The sequence below is a fragment of the Hyperoodon ampullatus genome (genome assembly GCF_949752795.1).
Source record: "Hyperoodon ampullatus genome assembly, chromosome: 3".
Lineage (NCBI taxonomy): Eukaryota > Metazoa > Chordata > Mammalia > Artiodactyla > Ziphiidae > Hyperoodon > Hyperoodon ampullatus.
The window spans coordinates 61791470-61815699 of NC_136916.1; the positions used below are offsets into that span (position 1 = coordinate 61791470).

Here is a 24230-nt window from a genome sequence, read left to right on the forward strand (position 1 = left end):
TATCCAATCCACAGCACCTTCCATTTTATTGTTTTATTTACAAACAGGGTGAAGTCAACTGGGAAAATCGGGTAAGGAGTCAGTCTGGGCCATCCAAATGTGGAGTGGTTCTTGGGTCAGTCTCCACCATGAAGGCCGTCTCTTCTATCCTTTTCCTGCCCCTTGGTAATGGCCTCTTGATTCCTCAGGGCAGCCTCGGTTGCTGCTCCTGAGCCCTTTTATGAGGGCAGATGGATCCTGGGGGAACAGGGGTGGTACGAGGGCTGGGGCCCCCTCAGTTTGTGTAAACCTGAGTTCCGATCACACGCATGATTTCCTTCTGTATCTTGGGGTCCTGAGTATTAATGTTGGCATCGCCCACCTGACCATCCTCGTATCTGCCAAAGATAGGGCAAGTGTGAGCATAAGAGGGAGAACAATACCAGAATAATGTCAACCAGTGGAACTGCATTTGGAGGTGTGGCCATCCCATCCAAGAAGTCAAAACCCTTTCTTGATACTCTTTAGGGTGGAAGAGATTCAGCTTATCTGGTTTCCTCTAAACAGACCTTTATCTATACCCATCCCTATCCTCCAAGGGGAAAGTCCCAGTGCCAGCTCCACTCAGGTAGCCAGGGACAAGTCTCTGATAACAGAAACAGACTTTCCCAGTAGTCACATATCATTATGCTCCCACCCTCACTCCTCCAAGTAATTCCCAAGGAACCCTCCTAGACTTACACAAAGAAGAACCGTGTGCAGACATGGTCGGACACAGGGCACACCCAGATGTTCCCATGCTTCTGGAGGTCCTTAGATGTAATCACTGGGAAGAGAAGGGCCAGAAGTTATACATATAATGCTTGGGTCAGAGGGTCCAGGCAGGGAAGGGAAGATATGATGCTTCAACATCACCCTTAGCTGGATCATGTGCCAAAGTTGCACCAGAAATAAAGGTTGGGGACCCAGAAAAACAGGGACTGGGTGAGATACCTACCTTCACAAAGTGCTATACAGTTTAGATTCCGACTCTGCAGGAACCTTGACTGAATGGATCGGGTCTGGAAGAGGAGAGCAGAGCCAGGTAGATGGTTATAGCTTTCCCTAGAGAGGCTAGTTAGCTGGTAATGGTTGGGGATGGAGATTGGGATATCCAGCCACCCCCCTGAAATTTTTGCTTTCCATAATCAATCTGGATGAGTCCAGGCTTCCATCTTTACGTTTTCATGTCACTGGATTTAAACTCAGTCTCTGCTTTCATACTTATGACTGAGGCCACAGATGACTCTAGAAATGTGTTCATCTTAGAACATATCTGATTCCTTCAAATGATCTTTAAACCACCACCCACCACCACCATTGTTTCCCCATCCATCTCTGTAGCCAAACTTATCCCAGAGGAAGGGTGCTGCCTCAGTGGAGCAATGGCAACTAATAATACCTGGGGGATGGTATTCATTCTGTTATATCTCTGGACCAGCTCGTCCTTGGAGGGCATCCTGTGCTGTCCTTTTCCCATTCCTGTCACAGAAAAACACACCAGTTCATTCACACATTCCTTAATCAAATATTTAACGAGTGCCTACTATGTGCCAGGCACTGAGCTAGAGACGCTTGGTGATACAGCAGTGAATAAAGCAAACAGTGTACCTGCCGTCACAGAATTTCATCTGATGGAGATTACAGGGAAGGAACAAATAATTACAACAGAGCATGGTAAGGGTTATGATGGGGAGAATATAGAGCACTGTGTGAGCCAGAGGAGGAGAACTAGCCTAGCCTCGGGGTTTGAAGAAGGCTTCCTGGTGACAGCTATGCTGAGAACTACAGGATTAGGAAGAGTTAGCTAAATGAAGAGGGAAGAAGTATTCTAGGCAGAGATAATAGGATATAAAAGGCCTGGAGGAAAAACAAAGCAGTGTGCCTTAGTTTGTAGCAGCTTAGTTGATGGCAGAGAAGTGGTGAGAGATGATGTGGAAGAGATAAGCTAGGATAAGATCAAGCAGGTCTAATAGGCCATGTTAAAGCAAATGGAGTTTATCCTGAGAACATCCGGGAATCACTGAAGGGTTCTAAGACAGGGAGTAACACAAGAAATGAGTCAGGAATGAGGGGCCTAGGAGAGTGGTGACATCAACACCTCGGGTCAAATGCCAGGCTGAGTGAAGTGACTGGAGAGGAAGCAAGCAGAGCAAGTCAGATCTGCTCTAGTTCAAAGTTACATAAAAAGCTCTGACCAGGGTCATTCAGAGAAAAGGGAGAAAGCACAGCAGTTAAGTGATGAATAATTTTCCACAGGTAACCACAACGGCAACTACCTTGAAGAGTCCTGCTTCCTTCAGAAAGTCCTCCCAGACTTGAGGAAGAGGTGCCAATTCACTCATTTTCACCCTATCTGAATCCATAAATCCTCCACCATCTTTGCCCCTCACTGAATAGCCCTGTATATAACATTTATAGATTCATTCTGGATTCTTCCTACTTAGATGTGCACAGTGCTTGTGTGCCCCTATTCCCAACTCTTTCTGGCCTATGATTAGGACTTCAGTCTCCGTATTCAGCTTTATCACAGGCCCAGCCTTATCACAGTCAGGGATGAGTCTGTGTATGAGACCATGAGACCCAAGAGGGAGACGGATGAAGATGGGAAATGATGCTATCATTGCAGGCCATAAGCAGGGCACTTATCTCACCAGTCCACCCTGGAACTTTCTATTATTACTAACTCCACTCTGCTGCAAGTTTTCGTTTTGTGATAGCCATGGTATAGAAGTAGGGATGATAACCACTGGACTGACACTCTTCACTGCTCAGGCTGTCAATTCATCATGCACTCACACTGAAGCCCCATGACAGATTTATTGCCTGAAAAAAATTTAGGGCAATGAGAGCCTCAAGACTTGAATTGCCAATTTCTTTCTCCTACAGGACACCCACCACCCCTCTGTTTACAACTTCTCCATTAGCCTTAACTAGGTTTAGCTCTGCATCCAAACATGATGATTTTCTCAGCCTGGGTATTTCAGTGCATGGTTCTGAGTGAAATTCCCATTTAGGTTCTATCCCAGATGTTAAGAGAGAACAATCTGATTTCTATGGCTGGTCTTAGAGCTGGCCCTTATGATATAATCCAAATCTTGTCCCATCCCAATCCTGTTGCACACTGTCCTGACCGTAATGACCCAATCATCTTCTGTCAGTTTCCCTGAGACCAGACACCCTGAGAACCTGGAGGCCAGAATAATCCGTGGATGCTTTGTGTCCAGGGTATACACTTGTGAGAAGCTTCGAAGCACAACTAAACACATAGATGGAGTTTACCATCTCCTTTCCCACTGTCCCTCATTTTAACCTGCTCACTATGGCCAAGTCATTAGAGGCTCCGCTAGTCAAATGAATGCTCTCTATTTACACTGACCCCCAGAGGGCACCCAATGTCACTAGGCTACAGATACCCTGAGGAAAAATAGAGAAAACCAGAGCAGAAAGGGGTGGAAGGAAACAAACAAAGACAGAGTTGGCCAAATGCTGGAGTTAACTAAAATAACTCGGACATTTACACACATCTCACCCAGCATCAGAGACTCTCACATATCTATGGGGCCCTCAGACTCAGTCATTCAAGCAAACCCTACCCTGTGAGTCCAATATAATGATAAGAACACTGGCCTAGAAGTTAGGAAAACTGGATTCCAGTCCTAACTCTGCTACTTAGATCTGTGTGACCCTAAGAAAGTCATTTAACTTTTCTGTGTATCTACTTTCTTACCTGTAAAGTAATAAGAGACTGGACAAGATAACCTATAACTCCAGTAGTAAAAGCATAAGGTATTTTGTATCTATAATCAAATCGACCTTCAGAGGGAGAAAGATGGTGCCGTATGATGTTTTTATGTTATCAGTACATGAAGAAGAAAGTTAAGAAGTCAATAGAGGATTTCCCTGGTGGCGCAGTGGTTGAGAGTCCGCCTGCCGCTGCAGGGGACACGGGTTCATGCTCCGGTCCGGGAAGATCCCACATGCCGTGGAGCAGCTAGGCTCGTGAGCCATGCCCGCTGGGCCTGCGCATCCGGAGCCTGTGCTCCACGACGGGAGACGCCACAACAGTGAGAGGCCCACGTACAGCAAAAACAAAAAAAAAAAAAAGAAAGAAAGAAAGAAGTCAATAGAGATTCCTGGCTCCATCTAATAACTAAAGGTATTCAGGCACTCAGTAATAAACAAAGGCCAATGGGAGAGGAGAGAGGGAGAGAACAGGGAGAAAACAGACAAGAAGAAAGAATTTTGTGGGCACTAAAAGCCAGGAGGATCTCACTACTTAGAATAAGAGCTTAATTAGAGGGAGGCTCAGGCTGGGACAAAGATAAAAATTGTGGAAGCTAGACAAAGCCAAAAGACTACCCTGAACCCACCCTGACTGTGGACCCCAGGCACACAGAATAAGATTCATTCACACATTCAATAAATATATATTCACTGGGCCCTTACCCTTCTTGGATTAATCATAACCTTTAGTTCACAACACACTATCATTTATTTAATAGGACAATGAATACCTACAGACCTAAGAATGAAATCCAAGAACTAAAACATTACCAGTGACTTACATCTAAGTGCTTCTAACTCTATCCCAACTATCTGCCTCCACTTGGGAGGTATCCACTATCCCAAAATTTGAGTTATTTTTTTCTTTAGTTTTATCACGCACACACTAAATAATTTTAATGTTTCAATTTATTTATTTATTTATTTATTTATTTATTTATTTATTTTTGGCCTGCGTTTGGTCTTCGTTGCCCTGTGTGGGCTTCTCATTGCAGTGGCTTCCTTGTTGCAGAGCACAAGCTCTAAATGCACAGTCTTCAGTAGTTGTGGCTCATGGGCTCAGTAGTTGTGGCTTGTGGGCTCTAGAGTGCAGGCTCAGTAGCTGTAGTGCATGGGCTTAGCTGCTCTGCGGCATGCGGGATCTTCTTGGACCAGGGCTCGAACCCGTGTCCCCTGCATTGGCAGGCAGATTCTTAACCACTGCACCACCAGTTAAGTCCTAATTTTAATTTTTGAGCAACATAAAAAAGGCATTATACAGTAGTCCTCTGGGCTTGCCTTTTTTTTTTTTCACTCAACTATTATTTACTCAACATTTTTTCCATGTTGCTGAATGCCACTGTTGGTTCATTTTCATTGATAATAATCCATTGTGAGAATATATTAAAATTTATCCATTCTCCTGATGATGAGCACCTGGGTTGCTTCTAAGATTTGCTGTTGCAAACAGTATTACTCTGAACATTCATGTACACACCTTTGGGTGCACATATGCAGAAATGAAAATGCTGGGTCACAGGGATAAAATTTCTCAGCTTTATGAAACTTAACACCAAATGTTTTCCAAAGTGGTTGTACCAATTTATATTCCCGTAAGTGATAAAACAGATCCTGCTTATCTGCAACCTCTGATACAATCAGAGGTATTATCAGATTTTAAAATTTTTGCCAATCCACATAGATGCTACATGGTAAGTCATATGGTCTTGCTTTTACTTCCTTGATTAACAGAGGATGAGCAGCTGCTTATATTTTTTGGTCATTTCTTCAGTGAGATGCCTGTTCATGTTGTTTGCCTTTTTTTTTGGGGGGGGGTTGTCTTTTTGTTATTTGTAAGAATTTTTAAAATGCATCTTTATTACTAATCTTTTATAGTTGTGTTACAAATGTCCTCTGGTTTGTAACTTGCGTTTTCACTTTCTTAAGGTGTCTTCTGATGAACAGAAGCTTTTCGTTTTAATAAAGTCAAATTTACCAATCTTTTATGATTTGTAATTCCATCTTTTTCTATTCTCTGGGTGATTTTGTTTAAGATTGGGATAATTTGTTCTTTGAAAGTGTGACTTAAGACGCACTTGTAAAATTATCTGGGTTTAGCAGAAACTAACACACCATTGTAAAGCAATTATACTCCAATAAAGATGTTTAAAAAAAATTTATCTGGGTTTGGTAAGTTTTTTGTTTTGTTTTGTTGTGGCAAATTTGAAACTACTATTTCAATGTCTTTTACAATTTTAGAGCTATTCAGGCTTTCTATTTCTTCTTGAATCAAGTTATATTTTTCTACGGATTTATCAGTTTTGACAGTCTTCAAATCACTGGCATAAAGTTGACAGAATTCTCCTATTAGCTTTTAAAATTTTGCTATATCTATAGTTATGTTCCCTTTTTCATTCATAATATTATTTAATTGTGCTTTTTCTTCTAAATCAATCTAGACAGGTTTATCTGTTTTGTTAGTTCTTTGAAAGAATCATCTTTTGGCTTTTTTGAGCCTATCTATTGTACCTGTTTTTATTTCACTGATTTTGGTTCTTACCTATATTAACTTCTTTCTTCTACTTTGTTTGGTTTATTCTGTCATTAGAGACTTTTCTAGTTCTGTTATTCTGGAACTAAGTGTTACCTTTATAAGTTACAATTAATGGAGAATACTAAATAGTAATTTATAAAAATCTAGCACTGGCCCCTTCATATGGTAGACATGCAACTATATGGTGGCTCACTTTTATATAGAGACTATACAGAACAAGAACAAAAGACTGAAAAGGAACTCAGACATAAACTTGAAACAATGAGAGAGCTAAGTCAGATTCATTTTCTGAGCTGGACAAAGCTGAACTCATCTCCTGACTAGAATCTGGACATTGTTTATGCCTTATCTTTGGAATAAAATGCTTCCTCTTGCATTCAACGTGACTAATATAATAGTGTATAATTATACATAGTTTAAACTTTAAAAGGTGGTTGACAAGGAGGAGAACAATGTCTTCAAAAATGTAAGCCAGTGGAAGGGGCTCAAGCCTTCATGTGCATTCATATATAAACTCGCATGCACGTGTGGTGTGCACATACACAATCTATAATGACAGGCTAATGCCAACACCAAAAATGTGTTCTCCAAAGAGCCTAGTTTCATTTCCCAGTTATTCCTTAACCCACTCCCAGGACCAAGGTCCCACAATGAATAAAACCATCCCCATGGAGAAGAGGATACCTAAGAGAAAGGGAGATAGTTGGCCTTAACTTGCAAAGAATCTAAATTCCTAATGAGAGAAAATAGAGAAAGATTATGTATCCGTGATTGGGGAGAGAGCTGACACAGACCAAGTGTCCATGATGAAAGAGGAGACAGCATAGGATGATGTATTCACAAAACGGATGCAATGTAAATAGAGTCAATGCGACCAAAGATTATTTCTTACCTGAGTATCCAAAGGAAATACTGGAGATGGGGCTCAGGTAGATGCCTTTGCCATAGGCTGCTCCATGCAGCTTGCAGGGAAACACCAGGATGAGCAATATGAGCCTGGGCCCACCCATGGCTGTGTATTAGGCAGCCACAAGGCTTATCCAGCCCCCTGTCCCTCCATTTAATCTTCTCACTCGCTCAGATAACTTTAGGCACCTACTCTTGAAAAGCTGATTGGCTGAAAAGTGGATGCAAGTTAACGCCTTTGCCTGTGAAATAGTAGATATTGATGCCTTGGAGAGTGAGGAGTGCATTGAGTCTGTCCCTCAGAAGCCATGCTCCTGTCCCTAGGCCTTGGTATATATGCAGATCCCCACCCTCCAAAAAAGGAATACAGAACAGGCAGTCAGGAGGAGGAACAATAACTATTCCTTGGAGTCTTGCAGGGCAAAGAAATAAGTCTCCTATATCAACTCTCTGAATGAACAGTCACATATATTGAAAAGTTCTAACAAGTTAATTTATCACAGTGGCTGCAATCAGCAATTTATTATTTCTGCCTACAGCTACATTCCCATTCCTAAAAACACCAAAAAACACAGCCTAGGGTCAAAATACAACAGCCACATTCATTCTATACATATAGTTTCAACTTCCTCCCTAGGGAAGCCTCACGGGAGACTAGGTTTGAGGACACTGAGGCAAAAACAGTTAAGTACTCTAGAGTAGACTTCAAAACTGAGTGGGGCAGGGAGGGGGGTGGAGAGAAAGGGAAAAGGGGCACAGCCTCACCTGCAGCTTGGTGTAGGATGCATTGACCAGCCCATTGCGCAGGATCGAATGCCAGTTCTCAATGTGGGACCCACTGTAAGGCAGGGTAGAATATATGTCTCCTCATGGAATGAGGTTCCCAGGAGCACTTCCAAGACTGCCACTCCCACCCATTCTCACACTCACAGGACATGAAGATGGACACAAATAAACCTAGCAATGGATGTGCACATGGATATAGTCATAGGCATGCAAGATGTGTGTGTGTGTGGCTAACCCTTACATCTTAATATCCAGTCTCCTCTTCTCTTCCACACCTCCAACAGTCCCATCCTAAATCCTCAACTGCTGGTTCAATATTTTCATTTGCCTATTATCCTGATATCTCAAATTAAACAAATTCATCTCAGACTCAACAAGATTATCACTGATCCCAAATATGGCTTCCAGTAATGACTTCACATCTCTTTTAAGGAAAGGGTACCACCAATCCCTTTAAGTTACCTTTAATCTCTCTTTTTCTCTCTCTCCTCTCACAACTGGGCATAAATTGCTCATTTCCTTCAAAGTAGCTTTCAAATCTATCCCTGCTAATCTGTTCCTTCAACCACATCTTTTTATATGTAAATGTCATTTCTCCTCAATTACATCACAAGTAGCTTGAGAGTAAAGACTGTATCTTATGTATCTTTATCCTCTACAGCACCTACCACAATAGCATGTAGTATCTGTTGACTGATTGGTTGATGGACATAGATAACACAAACTCATATGCCTCAAGTGAACTTGCCTTCCCATCCCTCTACATTATTTCTGCCTTATCCAGCACCCATCCCCAGCCCCGCCCCACTCCTCACTGGAAGGCAAAGGTACTGCCATAGAGCTTCTTGGCGGTCCGGAACCGAGCCTCCTTGGCGGGAGGGCTGCTCAGCAGGAGGAACTGGTGTGAGGTGTGCATGAACTTCAGCTGCTGCCCAGGGTGGGGGTGGGGTCAGGAAAACAGAGCAGAAATGGAGATCAGGGAGGGAAGGGAGCAAATTAGGCTTGCACTGACCCCAAAGAAAGGAAATATGCGCAGGCCCAAAGACTACTGAGACAAGCCCAACCAGGCAGGTCTAGGACCAATTCAGTTAGCTGGTTTGGAGCCCCTCCCTGCCCCTCACCAGAAATTTAGTGTTTAGAGGGAGAATGGTCACTTACCCTGCTGAGAGGTAGTTTGACAATGTGTGACCTGTTACTAGAGATGATCCTAGGACAAAACAGAGAAAAAACAAAAAGGATAGAATAAGTGTGTGGTTAGGCCGTCCTGAACAAAGTAGCAGCCTTGCTCTGCCCCTGGGAGAACAAGCAAGGATTCCAGGGCTGTTTGAGTCCATGATACTATCTGGATATTCCTGTGGGTGGTAATGTTTGTGTATAAAAATGTAAAAGCGAAGTTACTGACCAGGGACCAGCAAGTTACTGGGTAGTTAAACACAATGGATGAAAGAAAGAGAGGGGTGGGAGGTGGGCTGCTACATCTAGGGAGAGAAAAGGATAGAACAAAAGGTCAGCACAAGAGGTCAGCTACCAAAAAAAGTTAGAAAGGTGGGGTCTGTATTAGGATGTTGACAACTTACACTTGGGATTTAGAAACTTAGAACTGAGGCTCAGGAGCCATCCTGCCTGAGCTCAAAGGAAGGCTGAAGGCTCTCAGAGATGAGGGGAATGGAAAGGTATTGTTTGAGCTGCAGAAAAAAAAACAGAAGAAACTAGAACAAACTTCCTGAGGGTTTGGGGACAGACTGGGCCATATGTAGGCTGAACTTAGAGGACAGGAGAGAACAAAGGCATAAACTGTTGAGGGCTCAGCAAGGGAGTATTATCTCTTATAGGGGACATGGTTTTTTCCTTTTGTGCTTCACTCATGTACCTGTGATGCCATCCTGGATGGTCTATGCCTGGTCATTCCTCATACTAAGAGGGAGCATGTCGAATTGAGAACGTACTAATGTCAAAGGCTGACTAGACAGAGGGAAGTAAGCTAGAAGGGGAAAGTTATGTCAGGAAAAGAGAAGAGAAATCAAGATCAGGGAGGGAGGGCAAGGGGTGGAGGGAAATAGAGAAAGGTCAGAACCGTTGCTAGGAGAAGGGAGTAATAATAGTGCTTCAAGGCTCTGGACAGTCAACATCAACAGGGAAGGGCCTGAGATATGGAAAGGGCGTAGAAGAGGGAGACAGACTTCTCTGCATGCATAGAAACCCTAACTGAAATGAAGTGTTAATTCCTACATGCAAGCAGCACTCAAAAACCTATTGGGAAACAAGAAACACCTAAAGAGAACTTGAGACATCACATTAGAATTTGTGGGCTCTTTGTAGGATCTGAGTTCCTGTCAAGGGCCGATGTATCAGTAAAACCCAAGAAAGAGCAGCCATAATATCTATAACCTTGGGAAGGATGCTGAAACCACCTCTAAGAGAAGGTGTAGGCTCCATGTCTGATACTATGCCCCATTCCCCCACCCACCAAAGGATGAACCATTCTACTCATACCACTGCAGAAGAGGATGGGCCAGGGGATCCAGCTTGTCCATCTGCTTCTTGATTTCCAGATATGAGCCCTGTAAGACAATGGCCATAAGGTTATCTCCCAGGAGAGATAGGAGCCCTCCCACTTTCCACAGACTATTAGGACCCAGGGCAAGGTAGGCACTGAAGACCACACCAAACCAAGAGGAGATGGGGTTCCCACCCTCAAGGACCCCAGTCAGGTTGGGAAGACTCATAAATAAATATGAAAATGACCGAAAATGCTTACAAAACAACATGCAGGTGGGTCTCCCTCATTTTATGCAATTCCTACAGCCCTAAAAAGTTGATTATAAATCAAAATAAATAAATAAATAAAATAAATGTCCCAGAAAGATTAGGCTAAGGAATCCTGTGATAAAACTTTACATAAAACATAAGAGTCCCTCTGACAAGTAAATCATCCCTCCTGGGTGTATGTTATGTGTTAATCTGAACTGTGATATATAGGATTTGCTGAGAAGAGGCCCACCTGTAAATGTGAGTACAAATGAATGTCTATTCATGCAGAGATTGCAGACGAGGGGTGGGGAAGTCTGGTGAGAGACAGCCTTGAGTCAAAGGATGGTCACTGCTCCATGTGGCTGCCCCACCCCTAGAAGGATAGAAGATGTAGGCCCCTGGGTCTAGTCCCTTACCTCCAAGCCCCCCTCCTCACCCTCCCAACCCTGGACAGAGGTCTTTCCCTCACTTCTCTAATGCCCTAAGAACTATGGAAAAAATATTAAATAGGAACAACTTGTGAAGGAATTAGCAGCAAAGGTAAAGGTTGAGAGAGACATAAGGAGTGAGAAATAGGAGTAACAGAGCTAACAAAACAGAGGACAAAGACTGGGAAGGCTAAAGAGGGAAAACTAAAGAGAATACAGTGAGGGACTTGAGTAGCATCTCTACATCTTCACTCCACTTGCATGAATTTCAAACAGAACAGGGCACTTGAATGGGCAGGCAGGGGAAAGGCAGAGGGCAGAATACCTGGGTCATCTCCCGGATGGACATCACACTATCCAGAGCTTTCTGAAGTCGCTCATAATTCTTCTTCTGTGGGGAATCAATGGGAAGAGAAGAACCAGATGAACAAAAGTGGAGGAGATATGATAAAAAGGAGGGCCAGATGTACACAAGAATTCTAGGCCCCAGGGAAACAGCACAGTATGTCATGTTAAGAACACAGATTTAATGTCAAAAAGTTCTAGAACCACATGCTAGTTCTTTTTTTTTTACCAGCTGAGAATAATAGGGTAAGTTACTTAACCTCTTAGAACCTCAGTATCCCTGTATGTAAGTGATGATAAAAATTCCCACTACCCTCAGAGAGATGACCTGAAGATTAAATAATGTATGTAAAGAACCTGGTATAGTGTCTGATACATAGCAATGAAAGTAATAGTGAAGCACTGTGCTGGGTACTTGTGATGGTTAATTTTGTCAATCATCAATTGTGTTAATTTGGGCCATGGGTGTGTCTGGGTGTGGCTGTGAATGTGTTTCTAGAGGAGATTAACCTTTGAATAGCAGACTGAGTAAAGGAGACTGCCATCCCTATTCAGGTGGGACTCATCTAATCAGCTGAAGGCCTGAATAGAACAAAACAGCTGGGTAAGAGGGAACTTCTCCAGCCTGACTGCCTGGAGCTGGGACACTGGTCTTTTCCTACTTTCAGACTGGAACTGAAAAATCAGCTCTTCTTGGATCTCGAGCCTGCTCGATTTTGGATTGGAACTTACACCATCAGTTCTCCTGAATCTCCAGCTTGCCCACTACAGATCCTGGTACTTCTCAGCTTTCATAATCACATGAGCCAATTCCTTACAATAAATTTCTTTCTCTGAACATCTCCTATTGGTTCTGTTTCTCTAGAGAAACCTAACTTATACAATATTTTATATATATTATCTCCCATTTTTATAACAGTAGATATTATCTCCTTTTTATAGATAAGGAAATGGAGGTTCAGAAAGGTTAAGTGATTTGCCTAACACCATTCAGCTAGGGAGTAGCAGAACCTCAAATGGAATCAAGGTCTGTCTGGCTCCAAAGTCTGTATTATTCCCTATCATAACATAACTAATATTAATCGTTCTCCCCTTCTTCTGAGAAACTCAGAAGTTATTATTTATCTTATATTATTAGTTATGTTTAGTTATTTATTCACTAAAACGGCTAAAGCAAGAGTTCCCAAGAAACAAATGCTCCATTTCTTCTGTCCCCTTATTCCAAGCTATTGGAATGACAGCCCAAAGTCTTCCACTGTCTTTTACCACCTCTGTTCCTGAGTCCTGATTTTTTTCCCAAGCAACTATACCTTAGGATTAAAGGCCAGAGTCTTGGGATCAGTGGGGTCCACCACAGAAGGATAAGGCTCAAAGATGATGCTCTTTCTAGGGGACTCCAAAGCTGCCCTACACATGGCCACCAGCAGATCCACCACCTTAAGAGAAAGGAGACAAAGGGGGCAAAAGCTAAATGATTTCCCAGTGCTGGGAGTCACACAGTACCCAGCATAGGTCTACCTTCTGGAGGTTCTCAGCATTTCTCTTTTTTTTTTTTTTTTTGTGGTACACGGGTCTCTCACTGTTGTGGCCTCTCCCATTGGGGAGCACAGGCTCCGGACATGTAGGCCCAGCGTCCATGGCTCACGGGCCTAGCCGCTCCGCAGCATGTGGGATCTTCCCGGACCGGGGCATGAGCCCATGTCCCCTGCATCGGCAGGCGGACTCCCAACCACTGTGCCACCAGGGAAGCCCAGCATTTCTCTTTTTAAAAGCAAATATGAGGGGTGGAAGAGGGATGGATTTGGAGTTTGGGATTAGCAGATGCGAACTATTATATATGGAATGAATAAACAACAAGGTCCTACTGTATAGCACAGGGAACTATATTCAATATCCTCTGATAAACCATAATGGAAAAGAATTATGAAAATGGATGTATATATATGTATAACTGAATCACTTTGCTCTAAAGCAGAAATTAACACATTATAAATCAACTATATTTTAATAAAATTTTAAAAAGACAAATGTTTATGATTCTTCCATTAGAAAATATAACCTCATTATAAAAATTCAAGAACAATGTTTAAAAGGGTGATTAAAAAAAGAGAAAAATCATCCCCTTGCCCCCAAATCTCACTCCTCACAAGTAACTACTGCTAAGTTTGATGTATATTCTTCCAGATATTTTCCCTACAGAAACTGTTATTTTATTATATAGGCAATAAAAAAAAAAGCATTGTATTATACATACTGTTTTCTTTTTTATATATGCTATAATTTTCCATCCAAAAATTTCTACTGCAAAGGACATACCATCATTCTTTAACTGGACCCTGTACAGAGGGGGTTGTATCCATTTTTTTTTTTTTTTAACTATTATGAACAATACTAGGGAATTCCCTGGAGGTCCAGTGGTTAGGACTCTGCGCTTTCACTGCCCAGGGCACAGGTTCAAATCCTGGTCGGGGAACTAAGATCCTGTAAGCCACGTGGCGCAGCCAAAAAATAAATAAGTAAAATATTTTAAAAAACCCACAATACTATAGTGAACATCCTTTCATAGGAAAGCATTTCTGGAGATTAAATTCCAAGCACTGAAACTGCTGTGTTCCCCAGCCTTTCTGGATCCCAATTCCCCAGCAGCTTTTCCCTCCCCCATACCTCTGCTCCAGTGGCCACCTCCTCTGCAGCTCCGGACATGACTCCCAAGGTGTAGAAGGAGAAAACGCACAGTTCACGAGTACAGACGGCTGGCTGAATGGACATATTAAAGAGATGGTGGTGGCAGGAGGTGTCCAATAAGAAGGTATCATGGTGCAAGAGGGGTGCCTGACCTCAGACAACTCTAGATTGATATTCACATATCCTCATCTTTCCAAACAGGACTGCTGAGATTTGCTTTCTGAGAAAAACAATTATTTCTAGAGTCTCAAGGAGTGTGGACAGAATTCTACCTTTACCATAGATCCAGGAAGAAAGGAAAAATGGAGAGATGAGGAATTAAGGGGTCTCAGCTAAGGGTTCAAGAAAGAGGGTCACGAAATAGAGGCATGTACCTTGAGCATGGACCCATTCTGGAAGACATGCTGCTCATCACACACCACGCAGTACTCATTCAATGTTGGAATCCTCTGCTCTGCATATTTCATGATCTGAGGAGAGAAGAGACTCTACTTATCTTTTGGAAGCACAAACCCAGATGTAGGAAATAATCTGAACTTCTTTTCCAGTTACTCTCCTACCTCCCAGCCCTGTGCCTAAGGTAGAATCCGTTCTTAGATCCTGCACTTAGTTAAACTGATAGCCTAACTCTAGAGCTAAGACTATATAGTATAATAAAAATAAGACCAGCCATGGTAGAAGACCTGGGTTAAGATTCCCTCCTCTACTACTTAATACCATATATAACTTTGGGCAAGTCAATTAACCTGAGCCTTGGTTTCTTCATTTACAAAATGGACATTATTCACCTCACAAAGGTACTGAGAGTAAAAAGATGATTTCTGTGAAAGTATTTTATAAACAAGTACTAATCAAACTATTAACATTAGTTGTAGTAATTACCAATTGCCCCCATGTGACAAGTGAGTATTCAGTCCATGATCAGATGCCTGAGAAGCCATTTTAACTACCTAGAACAATCAGCCTGTAAACTGATCAAGACGATAGATAAAACTCTGTGCTGGGAAGACAGCACAAATCCAGAGCTCATGCAGCAATATCCTAAAGTATTTTTTATACACTCTGTCTTAACATGGCTTTTGCGACCATGTACACTTTGTGTATAAATCAAATTGTTCCCATTTCACAAACTTTTGGGATGGTAAATGGACACGCAAGGGCTTTTATTCATTCATTTAATGCAGATTTATTGAATGCCTACTATGCACCTAGCTCAGTGAAAGGTCTCCTTGATTATTCAATAACATAAAAGACTGTCTTCTCAGACCCCATACTCCAACAGAGAAGATGTGGTATGTACACAAATTAATTACAATTCAAGGCAGCATATGGTTCCTGACACATCAGTGCCATATAAAACAAAAAGCATCAAAAGAGTCCAATGAGAGGAGACAGACACACTGCCAGCTAATACATTTCAAGTAACAGAGAAGATTTTATGGAAAAGCTGGCATCCGAGACTTGACTGCAATAGGCAGATATAGTGAGAAAGGTCAGTGGAGGGAATGACATGAACAAAGATAATGGAGATGCAAAAGTGAAACCATGGGGCATCCCTGGTGGCACAGTGGTTAAGAATCCACCTGCCAATGCAGGGGACATGGGTTCTAGCCCTGCTCCAGGAAGACCCCACATGCCGCGGAGCAACTAAGCCCGTGCGCCACAACTACTGAGCCTGTGCTCTAGAGCCCACGAGCCGTAACTACTGAGCCCGAGTGCCACAACTACTGAAGCTGGCACACCACAACGAAGAGAAGCCCCTGCTCGCTGCAACTAGAGAAAAGCCCATGCACAGAAACAAAGACCCAAGGCAGCCAAAAATAAAAATAAATTAATTAAAAAAAAAAAAAGTGAAACCATGTCTGGAAAATAAAGAGGGTTTAAAAAGAAGCAAATGACCAGAAGCGGCTAAGCAGTGAAAGTTTGTGAGGAAAACTGAAGCCCACTTGGGCAAGGAGGTGCGGGATCATAAGAAACTCAGTGTCAATCCTTCTCTCATCTTGGCACCAGCGCACTTAAAATCTGCAATGTCTCATTTGGCACTTGATCGTAAGTGGTCTATAAACATTGTCTTCCCAATAATGCTATAAGCTTCTTGACCGTGGGAACTATGCCTTCTTTTCTCCTATCCACACAACACTCAGTATAGTTCTGGAAGCAGAACAATTCAGGAAATGTTTGCTAACTGACTGAAGAGCTTGGGAGATGTTAGGGGATCAGATGGGTCAGAAAACAGGGGAAAGGATTTGGAATGAACCTTTGGACTTGATTACCTGGACAAGGAATCCATATTCCAGAGTGGGGATGTTTTTGCAGTGACCACTGACCTGATGAGAGGAAAAAGATAGACTCCGTGAACCTCCTATGAAGCTGGTGACTAGAAAGACCTCACTCACACCCACTACCTAAAATTCTCCTAAAGTAGCTAAGCCCTAATGCTGATCAGTCTAAGTAATCCCCAAGCTGCAGAGAAGACCTTCAGACATTTTTGCCAAGGTTCTTAAAAAAGACTCACCTGTCCTTAAACCCCTTCAAGGTAGGTGGAATAGGTCTGTAAAGTAGCTGACTACCAAGTCCTAACCACAACCTAACAAAATCATACATGACATCTCCGTGGGATGCCCAACCCCAGACTCTCTGCTTCATGACATACTATCAGAGAAGCCTGCCAGACTGTTCAGATATAAGTTCACAACTATTAAAAAATGTGTTCCATTCTACTCACTCATGATTCATGCCCAGGTTTGGTTTATGATGCCTAGACAACCAGACCCCCACCCCACTTTGAGAAGCTGTATTCCCACATTTCCTCTCCCACCCTCTAACACCCAAGTCAAACCCTCCTCAGCCATGTACCAAAGGAGAGGTCCATGCTGGGGGAGGGAGGCCCACGTGCTGGGGGCACTGGAGACCTGCCTGGGGGCTGGGAGGGTAGCCAAACACCTCTACTTTGGGGTTCTTCATGGTGCAGGAGATGGAACGGTTCATGAGGCGTCCAACTCGAAGCTCTGGTACACCCAGTTTGCCTTTCAGCATGGAGTCCTGTATGATAGGGAAACTCGGAGACCTGACACAGAGCAAAGAGAAGTGATGAGACTGAGGATTCAGTATGAGCCCTAGAAGAGGCCTGGAGGGACTTCCCTGGGGGTCCAGTGTTTAAGACTCCGCACTTCCAATGTAGGGGGTGCGGGTTTGATCTCTGGTCAGGAAACTAAGATCTCTCATGTCACATGGCATGACCGGAAAGAAAAAGAAAAAAAAAAAAAAAAAGAAGAGGTCTGGAGATAAAAATAGATGAAATGACCTAAGCCAAAGAGCAACTCATATCTGAGGAAAGTTCCATTGGATCAAACTGTCAAAGCAAGTAGATCACTACACAACTGGTTTGATTTTTATGTCATTATCTATGTGTTCTTCAGATTGGAACATGAGGGCAGGCAAAGGCAAAGCCTAGGTCGTTCTCTGCAGCATCTAGGCCAGGTAAGGAATGATACCCTGGAGAGGATGCCCGTTTCACTTAGAGAGAGGGAGGGAGAGAGAGAGAGAGAGAGAGAGAGGGAGGGAGGGAGAGGGAGGGAGGGGGAGGGAGGGGGAGGGAGGGGGGGAGAGAGAGAGAGAGTGTGCGTGTGTGTGTGTGTGTGTGTGTGTGTGTAAACTACTAGGCAATAGTTGGACCCCAAAGAGCCTAATGTCTGTGGGTCTGTCAATAATGGCACCTGGAAAACTACAAATCTGGGTTTGTATTTGCCTTTCGGAAGATCAGAAGGCACCAGGGGGGATAAATGTAGGCCTAGGATCAAAGAATTGAGCAATATTTATTTCCAGAACCTAGGTAGTAAATCAATGTGCCCTTCCATAAGAGCAAGGACTTGGGGCCTATTAGCTCTGACTCTGCCTCCTTAGGATAGGGAATAAGGATAAGTGTCAAAGAAAGTAAAGATGGAGAGATTAGCATACATTTCTCCAAACACGTACCATGCACTAGGTACTGTCTTTTACATAAAGGACGAGATATGACTACTGGGTCAGGAGTAGAAGGGTAAAGACACATAAGGGACAGGACCATGTGGATGGTATTAGTAGTTAAAGGTACAGAATTTAGAGGACCTAGGAAGAGGATAGAATAATTTACATAATCAAGAAAGTGGGGTGGAGGCTTAGATGAGATTACAGTGATTAGAGATAATCAGCTCATGGAGAAACTTACTTGGGGATGGGTGAGAAGATGCTGAGGCCAGCTCGGAACTTCTTGATGGTACCACTTGCCTTGAACCAGCTGTGCCTCTTCTCCTGCTGGGTCTTTAAGAAATCGTTGCTGAGATGTTTCCATTGTTGGGATGTAAACATACCCAGGATCCTAAAGAATTAAAGAGGAACAGGCTTAGAGAAGCTCAGGCAGGGGAAGCCCAGGTCGAGAAATAGGACTATGAAAGGCAACTAATCTAAAATTCAGACTCAGGGACTGCAAAGCTAGTTGTTGTAGGGGAAGGTGTGTCTCAAGACCCCACTGATATAATCTTAGCACATGGAAATGTACTGTCCTAAAGTACCTCTTTACCTTCGTGGGTAAATTCCCACTCCCTTACCTAGTCTAATGGTCCAGAAAAATTCTTAGATGCTTTGCCTTTAGAGGGAGATCTCAAAGGTGAGTCTGCAAAAGCTGTGAACCTGGCAATTTATTGCCAAGAAGAGCTATACTGAAAGTGGAACAGAAGTGGTGAGTACCACCCTCTGCCTTGTGAATAGTGAAGAAAAGGACAAGGGACACGAAGGGTATGACATTGTTAGGCAAAACATTACATCCCCAAATTTATGGTTTCCAACTTGGGCTGGGCCCTCAGCTAGTCTTGTCAGTCCTTTCACTTGTCCTTGATCAGTTCTCTCTAGTATCACTCTACCTTATTATTCTAAATCCTTATCACCTTCTTTAAGCTCCTAACTTCACCTACAACTGATAGTCTCTCTTCTCAATAGAGAAAACTGAAGGCATGAGATATCATCTTCCATAATTTTGCAACCCTACTACAGAATCTATTTCCATTTCTACCCTTACTTGATCCCTCCATTCTCTGGAGACAAGGTGACCTTCCTATTACGGATCAATTGCTCTATTTGTCCTCTAGATCTCAGCCCCTCATGGGACCTTGATCTGTCAATCATCCCCCTCTCCTGTCAGTTCCTTTACTGAAGTCTACAAAAAGTTTCAAGTTTCTTTACCTCAGCCTAGCTACCTCTCCCTCTTCCCCTTATATCCTCATCCAAATTTCTTAATCCACACTTATTGTTTCTATTTTGTTGCCAATCACTCACTTCTCCAGAATACTTACTGTATTCTGGTTTCTACCTTCACCACTCCACCACAATTGCTCTCACCTTGATGCTAAATCCAACAGAAACTCCTAAGTTCTCCTCTTACTCATCCTCTCTGGCATCTGGCCCTCCTTGTAGAAATGCTCCTCCTTGCCTTCTCTGACTCTATTCTCTTCCCATTCTTCTCCAATTTCTCTGACCTACCTTCAGTGTTTCTTCTTCCTCTACCTACTCCTGGTATTTTGTCTGGGTTAAAGGGTGTTCTGCCCTTGATTTTATTTTCTTCTCATTCTATCATGCTCTCCTTTAGCAATCTCATATTCTACACTGGGTGCAAGTCTCACCCATACACTGCTATATAACTTCAACCTGAACCTCTCCTATAAGTATCAAATCTACATATCTAACTCTGTATTGAGCATCTCCACTGGAATATCCTAAAGTTAACTTTAAACAACATGTTTAAAATGGAACTATCTGTCCTCGTACCACAAACGTGCTCCTCTTCTAAATCCCTATATAAATGAGTGGTATTAAAGTTTACCCAGACATCTAGGCTGGAAACCTAAGAGTAATATTCCACTATTCCTTGGCTCTTATCATATACAACATACCCAAATCATTCTTCAAGTCTTACTGATTTTAAACGCTGCAAATTTCTCTAGTCTATCTCTCATCTCTAATCTTACCTACAGTTGTACTTTGGTTCAGGCTTTCATCATCTCATGTATGGACTTCTACAAATGCCTCCTATTAAAACAGTTCTGGTCTCTTATCTCACCCCTCCTACCTATTTTGCACAGTGCTACCAGAATGGTTTTTTTAAAACTAAATCTGACCACGTCCTTTCTCTGCCTAAAACCTTTCAATGATACCAAAAGCCCAAGATCCTCTCTGATTTGGACTCCTTCCTGCTTCTCTGGCTTTAACTTTAGTTCCTACCATTCTCCCCTTGCATTTTACTAGCAATACATAACTACTTGAAGCTTCCTACACACATGCTGCTTCACATGACTGTGCCCTTGCAAATGTTATTTACTCCACTGTCTACATGGGCAACTCTTATCCATCCTTGAAGACCAGTAATCATCTCCCTTTCATCTTTCATTCATCCACCTGCCACCAGACTAAGTTACACCTACACCTTCCTCTGTGTTCTTTCTAAATCTTACATATTCACTTGTATTAGAACATGTATCCACTGGACTCTATTTGGAACTTAACTGAGTTCACTTCTCAGTATTGTATACCAAATACTTAGCAAGGTGCTCAACACATTCAATAAATTAAAACTGTCTGAAATCCTAGAGCCCCACTCTGAGGAAATGTGATGAGCATGACTCTAATTCCAGGGTTGCGCTTTTCCTTAAATGCTAAGTACTGATGAGTTTCACCTCTCAGCTCCAGGAAGCCCCAAGGCCAGATACCCCAGAAACACAAGCTCCCTTACCTAACCATAAATTTGGCTCCCCAAATTTATTTTAGTCTTTCCTGGGCATATCTCAGAAATACACTTTTGGAAGGAAACATTCAAGAGTCTGCCTGTCCATCCACATGTACATCTCTCTTTCCCTCAATGTTCATAACCAGAAAGATCAAAGTTCTTACTTTTTCAACTGAAGACCCAGCCCAAATCCTTCCTTATTTGATGGCTGGAAAACCTCAATTGATGGTTCTGCAAAGAGAAGAGAAAGCTCCTACTATGTATCCATGTCTATCCTCCTGGGAGTCCAAAGCCCCATTTCAGTGGATTAGCTTCCTCAGATTCTAAGGGTACTCTAAACAATAATGATGGACAAGGGAAATATCTGAAGCAGAGGGTAGATTCTGGGAACTGTCTGACCAATTTCAAATATCCTCAACTTATACTGGAAGTTGAGGGGAAGGGGAGGAATAAGTAATATCTGGGAACTGGAGAATACAATTTCATTAACCAGGAAGGCCTTTAAGGCATGACTATCAGGCAATAGGGTATGAAGACACCAATGAGAAGAGACTGAAAAGCTCCTACCAATGGCCTACAGATTACACCAACAGGCCTTGTTCCTAGTTTTTCTCTACCTCAGTTAATTTAGGACTTTGGATGAGACCACACACAGAGCACCCACATGCCCAAAGTCACTGCCTTTACCCGGTCCATCAAGGTACTGGGAGAGCGAAAATCGCAGCCTCAACACAATAGGTTCTGTCCGGAGGACCTTCCAGGCTGTAGAAACTTCCTCCTAAAAGAGTAAGGTCAATAGTTTCTAGTTTAGCAACAGAGAGGAATGGACTTGAAGTTTTCGCTATATGATACACACATGCACACAGCACTGTCTGCTGATGATCTAGGAAAGACAGGCATGAATAATATGTGCTTCAAATACAGCAGTCAGGAACAAGACTCCAGGCCTACATGGCAAAATCCACAAGCCCAACGAGACATGTTGTTGGCAGGTATCAGCACCACTTACATCGAGGAAGCTGATGTTGATGTGGAGGTCAATGTCCACGTCATCAATAGTTCCATATTCTCTATAGAGATACAGGCAACCACAAGTGAGATTCATTAAGGGAGAAAGAAGGGAACAGAGACTGAGGTGGAGGGAGAACAGAGCCTGGGGATAAGGGAGAGGGAAGGGTGGAAGCCAGCTCTGTATTTAGGTTCTTAGCTACAGCCTGAAGCCACTTTTATGATCTGGGCCTTTGCCAGGCCAGAAGCCCTTCTTACCTCAAAGGTGAAACTATCAGCCTAGAGGAGTTTAGGATAAGAGGGAACTTCTAAGAAAAGTGGCTATACTTTCCTACTTACTCCTGTCGGCCAACCTCAAGTATTCTAAACAACTCCCACCATCATTAAGCTCAAAACTTATCAAGGTCCACAGACCACCTGCGCCCCCATCATACCATAAAGAAAAAACCTCTACCCTTTTAACAACTCAGAAAGAAGTGGCTGAGTCCCCTGCCATCCCTGAAGTAGAGTCCCACCTGATGGATACAGAGTTTTCACTGTAGATCTCCTTCACTGCTTCAATGTCTGCATCGAGCTGTGGGTGTCGATATAAGTCAGCTGCACAGCTCCCCTAGGTCAGCAGCAAAAATGGTGGAGGGGAAAGACAGAGGGGAAGAGAGATGAAAAACAGAACATGAAGAAACATCCAGAACAGGGATATCAAACTACAGCAATACATACAAGCAAAAGCTGCTTATATGAAGGGGCTTTTGGTGGTGGCCCTAGCTGGGCCACCAGACAAGTCTCGCTGACAGACAAGTCTCCCTCCATCACCACTCTAGGAAGTTTTAGTAGACCAACTGCAGGCTTTGCTTAAGGAGCTCACATCCTTAAGCCTCAGTCTCAACCCTGACCAGGACACTTAGGGATCCCTTCTGTAAGAACTCAGAACAGACTGAAGAGTACAGAATTTAACTCAGATTGGTTCTGTCTAGAGTCCAACATTCCTGCTCAGGATCATGCCCTAGGCAGTGATAGCATTAAACAATCATTGGTAGAATAATCTTTTAAAAATTTGACCCTAATGAATGAAACGACCCCTGCTGGCTAGTGAGGGAATAGCCAGAAAATAATGTTTTACAACTAAGAACATATTGGTCAGCGGTCCCCAACCTTTCTGGCACCATGGACCGGTTTCCTGGAAGACAATTTTTCCACAGACCAGGGTAGCGGGGGTGGAGGGTGGGGGTGGGAATGGAGATGGTTCGGGCAGTAATGCGGGCAATGGGCAGCGATGGGGAGCGGCAGATGAAGCTTCGCTGGCCTGCCGCTCACCTCCTGCTGTGCAGCCCGGTTCCTAACAGGCCTCGGACCAGGGACCCCTGATATGGGTAACCTCCATGTACAGAGGGTGTAGTTTACACTGGGAAAGATATGAGTTCCAGGCAAGAGCAAAGATAGGAAATCAGCTCTGACAAGACAATCCTCAGATTACACTGACGTTGTATCTTCATCTCTACTCAAAATAATCTTTCACTCTTGATGTATCCAGAGAAAAGCACACGTTTAGACCATCCAACAGGGGTTTTGGGGACTGTAATCTCACCTGAACTCCATAGAGAAATTCCTCTGATTCATTATCTCCCTCCGAATCATCATCATTCCAGAACTGGCCTTTGATGTCCTAATGATGAGAAATAAGGATACAACCCTTTGTTGGGTCCGTTATCCCACAGAACAGAGTGGGGTTAGGATGGGAAACAGGTTTCCACAAAGAATGGGAGGTCCCTTGGGATAGAATAACTGAGGCCCTAATCCCTTTGCTCCCTTCCCCTCACCCTTCGGGAGCGTCTCACTCTCTTCCTGAATCTGGTCATATCCATGGTCTAGCACTGACTTGGTGTCATGGAGGAAAGCAGTAGGGAATTTTAGCCTTCTTAGGTATAGGGTATGATGACTGAGGCTCTGGTAGCCAGTGGGGGAGGCATGACGAAGATTTCAATGTCAAGGTTGATTCCTAGGCATATCTAAGTTTTAGTACAAGCTGGCCTCTTCTGGATCATTACCCAAGGTGGCTCTCAAGCATACCTAGCTCTTTTGTCCCATAACTCCTTTTCTAACCCTTATTTAACTCTCCCCTTCCTTCCCAAGAAAACTCCCTATACACACACCAAGTAATACTGTTTCCATGCCCCTTCTCCTTCCTTTAACTTCAAATAGCCACTCTATTTACCAAAAGGGTGGGAGGGAA

At 43.1% G+C, this 24230-nt stretch overlaps 1 protein-coding gene across 1 annotated transcript; it reads right to left on the reverse strand.

The window, feature by feature from the left end:
* Positions 1–9: 9 nt before the first annotated feature.
* PARP6 (poly(ADP-ribose) polymerase family member 6) lies at positions 10–23862 on the reverse strand (the record flags this gene model as incomplete). The annotated part of the gene is made up of 22 exons (XM_079699086.1): positions 10–377; positions 721–805; positions 977–1040; positions 1421–1500; positions 7230–7299; positions 8009–8081; positions 8845–8957; positions 9188–9236; positions 10523–10590; positions 11534–11599; positions 12864–12989; positions 14218–14310; positions 14613–14708; positions 16512–16565; positions 17095–17305; positions 18446–18595; positions 21157–21223; positions 21680–21770; positions 22002–22062; positions 22516–22610; positions 23586–23663; positions 23818–23862. 22 exons carry the CDS (start codon positions 23860–23862, stop codon positions 275–277), a joined length of 1938 nt encoding a protein of 645 aa, XP_079555212.1. The 3' UTR covers positions 10–274.
* Between the last annotated feature and the right edge of the window lie 368 nt (positions 23863–24230).